The sequence below is a fragment of the Mirounga angustirostris genome, unplaced genomic scaffold (genome assembly GCF_029215605.1).
Source record: "Mirounga angustirostris isolate CCGP_5_RB_7025 unplaced genomic scaffold, mMirAng1.0.hap1 SCAF_10, whole genome shotgun sequence".
Lineage (NCBI taxonomy): Eukaryota > Metazoa > Chordata > Mammalia > Carnivora > Phocidae > Mirounga > Mirounga angustirostris.
Genome location: NW_026991718.1, coordinates 112,743,401 through 112,758,521, shown reverse-complemented (window position 1 = coordinate 112,758,521; position 15,121 = coordinate 112,743,401). Strand labels below are relative to the sequence as shown.

Genomic DNA, 15,121 nt, shown 5'->3' with positions numbered 1-15,121 from the left:
GCTGCCTCCTCATGCCTGCCTGAAGACCATCTCCCTGGGCCCTGTTGTCCACCAGTACCTCTGGTCTCTGTTTGCTCACCTGTGAAAGGGAAGAGGGTCCAAGTGTGGACTGACACCCCACCATGGGCCGTAACAGTGAGGGAACAGGAAAGGAACTTGAACTTACATTTATTTTATTTTATTATTTTTTTTAAAGATTTTATTTATTTATTTGAGAGAGAATGAGAGAGAGCACATGAGAGGGAGGAGGGTCAGAGGGAGAAGCAGACTCCCCGCCGAGCAGGGAGCCCGATGCGGGACTCGATCCAGGGACTTCAGGATCATGACCTGAGCCGAAGGCAGTCGCTTAACCAACTGAGCCACCCAGGCACCCTTGAACTTACATTTATAAAGAAGCACCTACTTATTATGTGCCAGGCACTTGCTAGTTTGTTTGCACACACCTCATACCAAAGCCCATGAGGGTAGGAATTGCTGCCACAGATTTTCAGATGGGGAAACTGAGGCGCACGGAGATGAGGATACTTGTCCAAGGTCACTCCATGAGTGGTGGAGCCAGGATTGGAACCTGGGCACCAGTACCCATAACACACGTCCTTAGATTTTTGAGGGCACAGAACAGCTCATCGCTTCAATATGACAACAGTAGCCACAGAGAATCAGGGGCCTGCTTTGTGCTGGGCTCAAAGCCAAGAGATTTGCAGGAACCGTCTCCTTTAATTACAACAACCCTTATCCCTTATAGATAAGCCTTATCCCTCCCTTTTACACTAGAGTAACTGAGCCCAGAGAGCTAAAGCACTTTGACCATGATCACACAGCTGCCCCCCAAAGCTCATGACCATAGAGCCCCTCGCACTGGACCTGACCCAGAGTAATATTGGTTGGATGCATGGATGGATGAATGAATGGATCACTCAACCCCGGACTAGAGCATGCATTCAGAGTTGTTATAAGCCTGCGTCCCTTTGGACACTGCCAAGCCTGATGTGATCCGTTCCACTGTCATTTCCTGGGGAAAGACGGAGTGACTCAGATGTCATTCCAAACCCATCCAAATGCTGGAGTAAAACAGGGCCATGTATTTGGGGCCTGGTATCTTGAGTGGGGAAGGATGGTGGTGATCATGGGAGACAATTGATAAAGGAAATCACGTGGAGTGCCATCCCCTCTCATGCCCCCTAAAAACCCAGGGGGTTGTAAGTAGAGCTCAAATGCTTTCATTTATAAATGTGCGTCTGAGCTGGGAGAGGCCAGTGATGAAGGCCAGGAGATAGTTGGGGTGTAAAAGAAGCCAGGGGCTTTCAAAGCGTGCTCCCTAAAACCCAGGGCCCATTGGGGAGCCATGGTAGGCAGGCTGGGTGGCTGGGGCTCCAAGCCCCTTGGCCTTGAGGGAACTGGAGCCTGGGCTTAGAGGATGGTCAGAAACTCTGTCTTTGGGGGCCCATGAGGTTTCTGGTTGCTTTACTCCCTCTGCATACGATGTGTTTCTTTCTCTCTGTGCTCCTGTATATTAGTCAGGAGTCTCTGGTGGCAAGTGACAGGAAACCTAACTCAAAGTGGCTTGAGGAAAGAAGAGAATTTATGGGCCCCCCAGGGGTGCATCCAGGTGCACACATAATCTCTTGGCCCCGCTGCTGCTTTGTGGCCTCCATTCTCAGGCACCCTCCCGTCATGTGGTGCCCACCAGCTCTGTCTACATCCTCCCAAATCCAAGTAGAGTGGAAAAGAAAAGACATGTACGTGCATGCATGTGCATGCACACACACACACCTGTTAACCCGGCCCCCCCCCCCAAATCTTAAGACTTGCTCTTGCTGAGACATGTGTCTATATTTGCACCAGCCACTACGGTCAAGGGGACCTGGGGTGAAGTGCATCTGGCTGGAGAGACTCCACATGAACCTCAAAGTCAGAGAGTGCAGACAGATGGGGTCTCTGTTAGCAAAGAGAGGGGCCACAGATGCTAGTGACCACCAAAGCTTCTCACACATGGGCACTACCCTGCCCTCCTGCAAATGTCCTTAGATCAAGAGGCCAACCCAGACCATTGTCTGTTGGCCCAAAGTCAAAATTCTCAAGAAAGATGGTCTAATTGGCCCAGCCAGGAAGAGCCATCAGTCCCTAGTTCAGTCTGTCCACCATTGGCCAGGGGACAGGGTCATGCAATTCAAGCACGGTTGCCAGGTCTGGTTGTCAGGGAAAGGAGATGTTGAGCAGGGAAGACACATCCAAAATGCCTATTACATTTATCTTGGACTTATTATAATGCACATTCCTGGGCCTGAACCAGACACTTTACAAGCCTCCCTGGGGATTCTTAACGCACAGTCAAGTTTAAGAACTATCACATTTGGATCTTTCTAAAGCAGCATTGTACAAACTCTAGTTGTCATCACTTATTATTCATAGAATTATCATTCAAGTCTCTACACCCATGACCTTGGGGAGGAGAGAAATAGCATTGCTCTGGCCAACAAGTTACAGAGATATAATGAAAAGCCAGAGCGAGGCCATCAGAATTGTCAGGAGGGCCATTACAACATAGAGGCACTAGAGGGCACCCTAGCCCACCACCAGGACCAAGGACGCAGCAGGAGGCAGAACTAACTCTTCAAAAACTTGGATTTGAAAGAAGCCACTTGCGATCCATCCCCTGCATGCACACCCATGTGTACACACACACACACACACGGACACACACGGACACCATCCGAGGGTCAGGGGAGGGTCCTTATCAGGGGAGAGTCCTCCCCTCCCCTTTTGTCTTCAGCATGTCGAAATACCACTGTACAAATAATGCTGTAGCTCTAATTGCCGTTTGGCCGCCTGACCGTGGGGAAGGCTCCACCCTTCTGGCCTCAGGATGCCCAGTGCAACTGCAGGGGTCAGGCTGAATGATTCCGAAGCTCTTCCCACAGACCGGTTAGAAAGAGTTTGCTTTGTCCCATCTGGGTTACCATTCAGCCACTCCTGTGGGCTTCAGCCCTCCCACCAGCTGTGAGGTCCCATGATGGCAGGGGCCGAGCACGGCTCATCCCCGCCGCCCCGGGCTCTGCCTGACACAGAGGAACCCTGAACAAATGCTCCATGAGGGCAGTGGGGGCTGGCTGACGGGGGGCCCGCCTCCACTGATGCTGCAGGATCCTGGGAGCACATCTCACCTCGAGCCTGCCTCCTCAGCTGCAAGGTGGGCAAGGACACCCATGTCGGGTGTGAGTCTCTGTCGACACGCTCAGTTTGCGGGAAATACTATTTTGTTTTTCTGTAACTGAACGTAATTTCTACTTTGAACTCCTATTCTGCCAGGTGGCAGAGATCACCTCAAGCCAACTGATAGTCCCCTCCCCTTCCTTATCCCTCAAGCCAACTGAGGGTCCCTTTGCCCTTTGTTGTGGGGCTGCGTATCAGGTCCAGCAGGATTACATAGCACCAAGGCGCTGAGGAGAGGTACCCTGGTCTCCATTGACATCACTCTGTGCCCACCTGCGAGGCTGAAGACCCCACAGCATCAGTCATTCTCGTGCTGTCCTCAGTACCTGTCAGAAAGGCCCAATGGCCTAAACAAGAGGGGCGACACTTTCCTCCTTCTCCTATACAAGAATCTGAAGTAGACAGCCCTGGGTTAGCATGGCTGTCCTCTCTGCCAGGTCCCTCTGCCCCCTGCATCGGCCCTGGCTCCGTCTTCCAAGTCCCCAGTCCTGCAGGCAGAGGAAGAAGGGGAGGAGAATAGAGCCGCCCTTCTTTAAAGGTCATTCCCTGAGTGTGGCACAGGACACGCCCACTTGAAGCCGACTGGTCAGAACTTAGGCACCGCACCCTATACCTCTGCAAAGGGGCCTGGGAAGTGTAGTCTTTGTCCTTGGAAGGCAGCCTTCCGCTAAACCTAAGGGTTCCCTTACTGAGGAAGAACGGACCTGGGGGCATAACTAACATAGTGCTCACGGCTGCAGGTCTCCACTGCTCTCAGAACTTCTCTCACCTTCTCCTGCCCAAAACCCCAGCTTGAGGATGGGCCGGGGCTCGGGGCAGGAAGCTGGGAGGGGTAGAAGTAGAAGATAGTCCCCTCCCCTTCCTTATCCCTCCCCCAAGCCACACACACAATAGAGGCTAGACATTTTTGTAAATATATTTTTATTGTAAAGTATTTCAAACCTACAGTCAAGAATAAAAAATACAATGAACATTTGCGTATCTGCCAGCCACCTGTTGCAAATCTTGCCATCTTAATATTTGCTTCAGATTTTAAGAAATGAAATATTACAGTTTCAAGAGGACTTCTTCCTGAATCCCTTTTTGCCTACTTCTTGCCTCGGAGGAACCACATTCTGAATTCGGTGTTTATCAGTCCCTTATGTCTTTTGCTCTTAATACAAATTTAAGTATCATACATGTCCCAGAGTATCGTTTTGCAGGGTTTTGAACTCTATACCAATGGCTTCTTCCTCTATGATTCATTGTACCATTTGCGTTTTCGCTGTCAGCCTTGTCTTTGAGATGTATCCACGAGGTCAGCCGCACCTCCGCCTCGGTCACGTATAGTGGGTCGTATATGTGGCTATGGCTGGGGTACGGGACTGCACCCCAGTGAGCTTATCTCTTCTTTTGATAGACAGGTTTTTATACTTGTTTGCTATTAAATGATGCTGCAGCGAACGTCTTTGCTCATGTTCCTCTGGGCACAGACACAAGAGTTTCTCTGTGCCGGTGGTTCTGAGAGCATGGTCACGGATCAGCAGCATCACCTGGAACCTGTTAGAAATGCAGAGTCTCAGGTCCCAGCTCAGATCTACTCTGCTGGACACTCGGACACTCGGGGTGGAACCCAGCGCTGTGTGTTGTAACAAGACCTGTAGGAGAGGCTGGTACAAGAGTTTGAGAAGCACTGCTCTAGGGTTTTGACCACAAGCCAAATTGCTATGTTCAGAAAAAGACCCATCCTCAGATTTACTAGATGTTGCCGGATTTTTCCCCAGGGTTTATTTACATTCCTATCAGAAGGGAGTTTCCTCTCCTCCTTGCCAGGGCCTCTGTATTATTAGAATTTAACCAGTTTTTTCCCGTTGGGTGGGAGATCTGGGCTCTGTTCGCTTCTCAGCTGATGTTCTCTCTCTGGCCCTGGGGATCCCTCTTACGACATCACGCTCTCTCTCTGCCCTCAGGTCCCTGCGGGGCTACAGCTTTGGAAACACACAAGCCTTTCCTCTGCTCTTCTGTGGCCGTTTCTCTTCCCAGGGGCATTAGCGAGGCCGCTGGATCAGTCAGGGTTCTCGGGTGTAAGCGACAGTAATGGGAGTTATCAGCCGGATGTGGGGGGGCTCACGGGATCCAGGCAGCTGGAGATCAGGCTTGAAGAAATGGCAGGACCCATCCCAGAGCGGGAGGGAGGGGAGGCAGAAAAGGCCCCAGACTTGTCTGCACAGACCTCACCGTGACCCTCATCCCCACATAGCCCCTCACTCATTTTGTCCAACTCCCAGGACTCGGGGTCACAGGAATGAGTATCTGATTGGTCAATGCCCATCACTGCCAACTTGAAGAAGTGCTGAACTTCCTTGGTTTCTGTTCTGGAGGGAGGGGCACCAGGATTTGACCTTCTCCATGTCCTCACACAACGGGCAATTCCTCTAAAAGGCAGATGAGGCACCAATAGAAAGTTGGGGAACAGACCTGGAGAGTTGAGAATGTCCCATGCTGGGTGGCCGTGGGCTCAGGGGAGCCAAGGTATGTAACTGGCTTATTAAACAGTCTGACCTTGATTGGGTATAAACGTGGAACCATTTCACGTGTCCCCAGTTGCCCCTAAGAAGCTGCTCGGTCCTTCCCGACCCCCGGTCACTTTCTGACTCTCCCCAGCTCCTACCTCCAGTGGTTTTCCCTGCTGCCTCTGGCTGGGACACTTGCCAGCAACCAGGCCGCTTGGGTGAGGCCGCGGCCTTAGCATCGAAGCCCAGCTACTTCTAACGGGCCCTTGCCGCTGAGAAGCCCCTCGTGCTTGCCATGAAGGATGCACGGGTTCTTCGGCTGCTGCCTCTCCTCCCAGCTCTGCCCCTCCTCCCAGCTCTGCCTGTCTCTCCCCTGCCCTTTTTTCTCTGCTCAGAGAGCCACGGGAAGGGGCAGATCTGCAGGGCTGCCACAGAAGTGAATGCCCAACCTGGGGCATGAGAAGCTGGCCACCCCTTGTTGCAGGCACCCCGTCTCTGTGAGGGGCACCCTGCCTCTCTTCTCCGTTGGTTTTGGGAGTTGGGAACAGAGGGAAAGCCACAGGCACCCACCCCCGCCCCAGGCAGACAACTCCGAATTCCCATGAGCCCCTCTCTCTAAGTGGTCGGCTTAATCAGGTGATGGTCAGGATAGCAGCAACCCCCTATGAGCCTTGGAGAGGCTCTCTTTCTAGAGTATTCTCTGCCTCCTTCTTCCCAGCTTTGGTTCCTGGTGGCCGACTCCGAGGCAACAAAAGTTTCCTTCCCTCAACTCACTACCCTTGATGATGCTGGGAGCGCTTGATGAGGGTGACAGGGAGGAAGGGAGTCTTGTTCAGAAACACAGCAGGGGGACAAGGGTCTCCCCCACCCCCACATGCATGCACACCCCCCACCCCCTGAAAAAGACACACTATTTCCATGAAGGCTAAGTTTGCCTGTGAGTTATAGAAAACTCCAAATAACAGTGGTTTAAACGAAACAGAGTGATTTCTCCATCCTGTAAGTCTACACGGGCAGCCCAGGGCTGCTATAGCGGTTCTACCTTCCTCGGGGACCTGGGCTCTTTTTTCTTATTTCTCTATCATTCTCAACACGTTTCCCACTTCATGATCCAAAGTAGCTGCCTGTGTTCCAGCCATCGTGTTCACATTCCACCCAACAGGAAGGATGAAGGGGATGACAAAGGGCGCGCCCCTGCCCTTTAAGGCAGCTTCTTAGAAGTTGCACACATTGCTTTAGCTTATACCCCTTGGCCAGACTGGGGTTTCATGACCGTATCTAGTTGTCTGGGAAATGTAGTGGTTTGTCTGGGTGGCCATGTGTTCAGTTACTCTGCCCCATGAGACAGTCCGATCTGCTCACATATATGGTTTGACTATTTCTCTCCCCCTTTCCCCCACCTTCCACCCTGGTCTGGCTGGCAGTGGGCACTGGTCTGGGGGGCAACTGCACAGGCTGTGTCATCTGCTCGGAGGAAAACGGCTGCTCCACCTGCCAGCAGAGACTCTTCCTGTTCATCCACCGGGAAGGTATCCGCCAGTACGGCAAGTGCGTGCACGACTGTCCCTCCGGCTACTTCGGCGTCCGCGGCCAGGAGGTCAACAGGTGCAAAAGTACGTGGCTCCTCCCTGATCCTGCGCTAGCACTGGGCTCCTGAGACCTCTGGCCCACACCCCACCTCTCACCCCAACACAGCCACAGGGCAAGTGGTGTGTGCCTGAGTCCAGACCCTGAGATACTTGTTTGGTTTCAGGCTGGCTCAGAAGCCCTAAGCAAGTCAGTGCCCTGGCTGGTCTCAGCGCTAATAGAGCGGGAAAACTTCACCTTTATCTACCCTAGTTTGCTGTGTGGCCTCAGGCATGTTGCTCACCCTCTGGGCCTAACTCAAATGGAAAAAGGAGTCCTACTAACTCCTAACTCTAATTTTCATTGTGATCAGGGACAAATCATGACCACGTTTGAGCTTTGATGGAAATGCAGCAGGAAGTCCTCATGCACAGCCCAGATTTGCTATGTGACTTCAGACAAGTCACTTGCCCTCTCTGAGCCTTGGCTCAAATGAGAAAGGGAATCTTGACCTTTACATCCAAATAACCACATTACCTTGGACGTGTCACCTGCCCCCATGAGCCTTAGTGCAGATGAGGAAGGGAGTTCTTGAATGCAGTTCCCGCACAGGTCTGGGCTTCAAAGGAGACTGAATCCTGCCCCCAGTGCTGCAGAACTTGGGCTGCTCAAAGCACTCCCACTTCAGGCAAGCCCAGAGGGCCCCCTTCTGGGCAGTCACCCTCACCACCGGTGGCCCTGGCTCTCTTGCAGAATGCGGGGCCACGTGCGAGAGCTGTTTCAGCCAGGACTTCTGCATCCAGTGCAAGAGGCGGTTTTTCCTGTACAAGGGGAAGTGTCTGCCCACCTGCCCGCTGGGCACCGTGGCCCAGCCCAGCACACGGGAGTGCCAGGGTGAGTGGGGGCCTCCTCGCCCTGCCTCCTTCCCTTCAGGGGCTGGTGAGGGGTGTCTGGAGACCTGGAAGAACCATAGGAGAATGTCACGTGGTGCTGGGAGGCCCAACCGGTGACTTCAGGTACACACAGGGACCCTTCAATACACAACGCCATCATGAGACCATTATTACGATCACTATCACTACCAACACCAGCTTCGTTGCTATTACCAAGGGAGGCCCCAGAGGTCACAAGAAAAGTACTGATTCTAGAATAAGACAGACCTGTGTTCAAATCCTTTTCAGGTTCCCTTCTGCCCCTCCCTGAGCCTGGCTAATCTCCCCACCCCTACTTCAAGCTTCAGGTCAAGAGTCTCCTCCTCCAGGAAGCCTTCCAGGTCCCTCACACCCCTGGGACCCATGCCTCTTCTGGGCTCCAGCAGCTGCCTGTGTTTCCCCCATTACGGCACAAGCACCCTGCCCTTCCAGCCTGACATTTCTGGGTGGTGAACTCTGGGAGTCAGAGCCAGGTCTGTCCTGTGCCCTCTGCCAATCAGCGTGTAACACAGCACGAAGCATACGACAGGTGCTCAGTCCCTGCTCATCAAACGAACACATCTAGCAGAAGGACCACTGTTCTCAGGTCTGCAGACCTGGTTTCTGGGCCGGACTGGGTCTTAAACACTTGCCACGTTCTGACGTGGAGCCCATTCTCTGTTCTCTTAGCAGGCCCCCTACCTGCTCTAGGCCTCAGTGGCCTAATCTGCAAAATGAGGGTATTAATAGCTGCCCTGTTCTTTGTCTACCTCTCGGGGACTCGTGAAAGAATCAAATGTGAAAGACTATATACATTTTTGTATATTTTAAAATTGTTCCCTACTGAGAACTTTCTTGTCCCATGACCTCATTTTTCCTCACAATAGCCCTGCATGGCTTCCGCCTTCCTCAGCCCATCAGAGGCACATAATCAAGGTCAAATCGATGTCCTGGCCCTGAGGGCCTCCCAGCCGACCTTCTGGACTCTTGGCCTGCCCCTCCTCCTCCTCCCAGCCTCCCCCCTGCCCCCACTCTAGCTGCCCTCCCTCGGACACGTTTGCCTGCCTGCATCCTGCTTCCTTCCGGCTCCACTGGATCTCCTCCTCTCCCTTTAGCTCCTCTGTCACCTCCTTAGGGAAGCCTTCCCCTCTAAAGCCAACGGTCACTCCTGCTTCTGGCCCGGGCATGCTTTAGTACGGCGCCCATCCCGGGCCCTCATAAATAGATAGTTAAGTGTCTCCCCTCTGCTCCTCGTGAGAGCTGGTGTCTTCGGGGACAGGGACCCCTCCGACCCTGCCCTTGGATCTGAAGGACATTCCCTGCCAGCTGACCCGATCTGTCTGTCTGTCTGTCTGTCTGTCTCCACCCAACAGAAGAATGTGAGCTGGGCCCCTGGGGCAGCTGGAGCCCCTGCGTGCACAACGGCAAGACGTGCGGCTCGGCCTGGGGCCTGGAGACCCGGGTGCGGGAGGCTGGCAGGGCCGGGCGGGAGGAGGCGGCAATCTGCCAGGTGCTGTCCGAGTCAAGGAAATGTCCCATCCAGAGGCCCTGCCCAGCAGGTGAGCCCCAGGCGACATTCGGGGCTGCAGCAGGCAGGACCCCCCCCCCCGGGGGGACGCTGGGGGGCTGGAGACATCGCCTACCCAAACAGCACCCGTAAGGCGGCCCAAAAGTCCAAGATTAACCATACCTCCCCGTGGGTTAAGTCCTGCCCTCCCTGGTATCCTTTCAAAGGCAGGCTTCCCTGGCGGGGGTCAGTCCCAGCTACGGGACGGATATGTGCCTGCCTTCATCAGGACTTCTCTGCCCTTTCAGAATGACCGCCTCCCTTGTAATAACAAGGATTTCAGAGCGCCCTCTTTACGACTCCAAAGTTCATGGATAACGTTATCCCCTTGCACAGGTCATTAAAAAAAAAAAATCGGTAGAGTGCCCTGTCATATAAAAGAGAAATAAAAGAAACTTCCCCACGTGGCCGTGCTTGGGCTCAACACACGTTGCAAACACTTAGCGGAGTCAGGGCAAAAGTGAGGGCTACGGTCGGTTGGTCGGGGCGCAAAGACGCGACTTCCCAAGGGGGGACCAACTCTTAGGAAAGCCCAAGTAAGCCGTGTGACGGGCCCCACGCCGGCAGCCTGGGGGTGTTCAGTGACGGGCGAGTGTTCAAAAGCACGTGGATGGAGGGGCTTCCCCGGGCCGCGCTGAACAATGCCCTGTGCTCTCGGTGCAGAGAGGAACCCCAGCCAGAAGAAGGGCCGCAGAGACCGGCGTCCGCGTAAGGACAGGAGGCTGGACCGCACGCTGGACGTGAGGCCCCGCCCACCAGCCTGAGGAGCCCCCCCCCCCAAACCTGCAGCTCCCCCCCCCCTCCGCCCCCTGCAGCCCCTGCCCCACGCCAGCCCCTCCTGCTGCCGCTGGGACTGTATCCTTCCGTCTCCCCACCCTCCGCTTCCTCCCTGTGTCCTTCTGCCTTTCCTGCTCTCTCCTTTATTCCTGCTCTTCCTTCCGTCTCTCCTCCCTCCCGTCCTTTCCCTTCTTTCTCTTTAAACCTTTGATCTGTCCGCCTTTCTTTTCCTTTTCTCCTGTTTTCCTTCCTGTTCTTCCCTGTGTCCTGCTCTCTCCGTCTCTCTCTCACACGCACGCACACGCATGCACTAACACGCACACTTTGAGAGACCAACCCTCTGTGTCTCGCTCCCCTGCTGCTCTCTCTACTTCTTAAAGAAAGCAAACATCTTTCTCTAGGGCTTTCCCTGACCCTGTCTTGACCCCACGTTCGCAGAGAAGGGGTTTCCACGGGCGGGGCCCAGGCCACGATCCAGGCAGGCTGCGAGAGTCCTGACCACCCTGCTTCTGCTCCAGAGGAGACCCGGGACCCGGGGGCTGCCAGTGCCCCCTGCTCAGGCCAATCCCTGGTGGCCACCTCTGCAGCCCTCCGTCACCGGCTCCCATGGGAACCCCCTGGAAGAGGCTCTGGGGGCTCCCTGTGCCCTGTGTGGACACAGATGTGGCCTCTGGCTGGACAGCCAGCCCAGAGCCTGCCTGTGGCCACAGAGTCTGCCCTCGGTGCTCCGTGACTGCCCTCCCTCGTGGTTCCCTGCCGCCTTCTTCCCAAGCTGACTGTACTCCCGTGTCCTTTGGGGGCCCAAGCACCACATCCAATGGGACTGTCATCCCCGGGGGAACCACGGGCCCAGCCCAGAAGAGGCCATCAAAGCCGAAAGGAATTTTGAGATTATCCAAGCAGCTCTATTCCCCACCCTGGAGCCTCCTGCCCCTTGTACCCCTGGGGAAACTGAGGCCCAAGAAGGGACTTGCCCAAGGTCACCCAGGAAATCCAGGTGCTATGCTTTCTACTTATTGGCTGCCCAGCACAGCAGATCCACAGGAAACTCTGGGGGCCTTTGGGGGTGAGGAAGGAAGGAGCAAGGGAAGGGTCAGAAGCAGGGGAAGATTCCTCCACTCCCACATGCCACCACTGAACCCTGAGCACTTGCATTTCACTGTGACACCTCTGCACCAGGGGGGGAAGAACATCGGGGAGTCTCAAGTAAGACTTAGCTCAGAAGTCGGTTTGTTCTCACTGCCTGTCATTCCACCATCATGGTACCTAGCCCCTCCTCCTTGGCCTCCCTGCGTCCCCAGGAAGGGGTGCTCCCAATTTGCCTTGGCATGACGGGCTGGCCTGAACCCAGAAGGTCTAGCAGCTAGGAGCATTGAGAGGCCGAGGCCCAAGAGGCCCGGGGTGGCTTGGGGAAGGGTTGTCCGCAGGCTGGAAGAGAGGCTAAAGGTGATGAAGGGAGCACTCTTCCCCTCCACTCCAAGAAAGTGCCCACCCTCAGGCTTCCCTCTCTCTCGCACAATCCCTTGGAGGCCCCCCCCACTACCAAGGCCCACCCTCATTCCCGCTCCCCCTTCGCCTCCCTGGGGACAGCTGCAGCCCTTCCTCGCCTGGCCAGACCACCAGCTTCTCCTCTGCAAAAGTTTGTGCCTCTGAAATGCTCTATTGTTGTTGTTTCAAGACCCCAACTTTTTTTTTTTTTTTTTTAATAAAGAGAAAAGGAAAAAGAAATTTGCAAGTGCTTCTTGGGCATCGGGCGGGTGTTATAAAACCATGACGCTGATGAGTTTGGAATAAGTGAATCTAAACCATGTGGGGCGGTTTTCCCTGGAATGCTCAGGGCTGAGAGGACGAGGGGAGGGTTGGGGACGAAGGGGGTGCTGAAAAAAGAGGAGGGACCCTCAGGCCCCACAACCAGGCTCCTCTCAAGAAGGGGGCTTAGCCACAGGCAGAAGACAGCAGAGCTGTGCTCCCCACCCCCAGTGCCTCTCGGCCCCATGAATCACAGAAGTGGCCACAGGAACCCATCTGTGCTCTGGATGACCAGGGACACCCAGGAGGAGTGACCGTCCCAAGGAGCCATCTGAATCCCCTGGGCTGCTGGTGAGTGTGGCCTCAGGACTGGGGGCCCAGGTTCAAGCCCTAGCCTGGCACCAGCTGTCTGTGGGCTCTAGGCCAAGTCACTTTTTCTTTCTGGGCTTCAGTCCCCCCCAATTTGATGGATGAAGAGGAGGCATGATCAGGTCATATCCGTTGCCCAAATCTGAGTGACCCAACAGCATTCTCTGAGGCTCTTTTTAAAAATTCAGACTTCAGCATCCTACCCCAGGCCTACTAATTGTGAACAAGTTTGGGGGCAGACAGGGAGAGCTAACTGCTCATTCCAGGACAAGCTCAGTGGAGAGGGTGACTCTCTCGGGTGACTTGCAGCTGCACGGTGCTCGGGGCCTAAGTCTGAGGCATTCACCTTTCTGCTTCTGACTGCAAGCCTCTGCAATCCGATTCTATAGTTTCATGTATGTATCTCTTCTCTATTTTGTTTTCTGGTGAGATTTGAATTCTAGGATGCTGGAGGTTCTAAAGTCCACCATTCTAAGAAATCAAGATGGGAGTGGAAGCTTCCTGTCCTGCAATGCCCTGGCCATCTTCTTTCCCTCAGGGACCTGGTCCTCTGTCTCCAGATGAGGGCTGTGGACAAGGTTGTTTTTTTTTTTTTTTTAACGGTTTCAAATTAGGAGAAAAAGTTTCTTGAGGGCCTAAGCCCCTCCTATAAACTTTGGATCTCAGACTTTCTGTCCCATCCAGCTCCTAATCCTTTCTCATCCCAGCCTCTCCCACATTCTCCGGAGGATTGGGCTGCCTGACTGGGAGGGAGACTCTCCCATCTAACCGCCTCTTACAGGTGAAGCTCAGAGAGAATCTCCGAAACTGGCCAGGGTCATCCAGCCAAAGAGGGACAGAGCCCAGAGGGAGGCTTGTTGCCGGCCAGATACTATTCCAGAGGGAGAAAACACGGCTTGGCGTGCGCTGAGAGCTCCCTGCTCAACCCTCCCCCCGCCTCCCACTCCGGCTCCAGGGGCCACGTGAGGTCCCCCTCCGCAGGCAGACACCCCACCCCAGAGCTTGCTCTCTCCCCATTTCTGCCTGACGCTTGCACGCCCCGCCCTGCATGTGCTTCCCACCTCCTGTCCCTAGAGGGCACTGCCCAACCAGGACGGGTGCAGCAGCCGGGCTGGTAACCAGGCACTTTTCAGAAATAGGGGGGCTCCTGGCTCTTCTCTCCCAGCAGGGCCGGTGGGGGTGGATGACAGGGGGAGGCTGCCTCCCGCCTCAGGCTGAACGACAACCGTTGTGATGGTGGCTTCTGCCGAGTGGCATTTACAGCAGCGAGGGTCCACGACTCAGGCCCTCTCTGGCACAGAGGGGACATGGATTCGGAGGAGGCTCCGAGCCCCACATCCCACAGCCGGTTACCATGACTGCAGCAGTTCCTGACCTCCTGCCAAGACATCCCAGCTCCGGGCCCCCAGTGACTCGTGGAGTTATATTTGTCCGTTTTTCACTTATAGGAACATTTCAAACCATCCTGTGTGGTCCATCAGACTCAGGAAATGCGCATTCTTGTAATAACAAAATAATAGTAATGATCGTGATGATCAATAATAAGAATGTCTTAAATGTACTGAGCCGGCTAGGCGCTTTGGGGGCAGTAGCTCATTTCCTTTGCTTTTCTCCCTTCCATATAGATCATCTTTCTGACTTCCTCCTGCGTGTGGGCCTCGTCACATCCTTCACCTCCTGAAGCTTTGCTGCAGCTCTGCCTGCAAGCTCACTTACAGAAGAGGAAACTGAGGCTCAAGTTAAAGCCATTCAAAATCCACCCATCTCATTTCATTATCTATTCAGTAAATATGCATAAAGGGGCTGCTGTGTGCTTGGGACTGTGCTGGGTGCTGGTGATAAACACCTCCGCCTTGTCCCTGGAGCTTTTGGTCTGTACTCAAGTCAATTACAAGGTGCAGTAAGGCTGCCCGCAGAGGAGAGGATCTCGGAGGAGGGACAGCAAATCCGCCTCCCCCAGCTGCAGAGTCTTCCTAGCTCCGGTCCAGTGGAGAAAAGCTGGCCCCACTCTGCCCTGTCTGAACTCCTGGTCCTCAGAACCCACACACATAATAAAATGGGTGTTGCTTTATGTCCCTTAGGTTGGGGAGGTTAGTTTCGCAGCGATGGACAACTGGAATGGGGGTTGATAATGGCACCCTCTCCTAGGGTGGAGGGCGGGGAAGAGGCAGGGAAGAGCCACACAGCAAGGGCACAAATGTCATCTCCACCACTGACCAGTTCTGAGCCCTTAGCCAAAGTCCTGTATGTCTCTGTGTGCCTCATCTGTAAAAGGGGATCAGAGGAGTATCTCTCATGGTGTCTCTGTGAGATTTAATTCAGTTTTTTTTTAAAGATTTTATTTATTTATTCATGAGAGACAGAGAGAGAGACAGAGGCAGAGGGAGAAGCAGGCTCCCCGCGGAGCAGGGAGCCCGATGTGGGACTCGATCCCAGGACCCTGGGATCATGACCTGAGCCGAAGGCAGACGCTTAAC

General features: G+C 54.3%; 1 protein-coding gene across 1 annotated transcript in view; it reads left to right on the top strand.

The window, feature by feature from the left end:
* RSPO4 (R-spondin 4) overlaps positions 1-10,513 on the top strand; it is a 30,675-nt gene extending 20,162 nt beyond the window's left edge. The window contains exons 2-5 of the mRNA XM_045886244.1: positions 7,130-7,318; positions 8,025-8,165; positions 9,556-9,741; positions 10,413-10,513. Coding sequence (XP_045742200.1) covers positions 7,130-7,318; positions 8,025-8,165; positions 9,556-9,741; positions 10,413-10,513 — 617 coding nt within the window. The remainder of the gene's footprint in view (positions 1-7,129; positions 7,319-8,024; positions 8,166-9,555; positions 9,742-10,412) is intronic.
* The last annotated feature ends 4,608 nt before the right edge of the window (positions 10,514-15,121 follow it).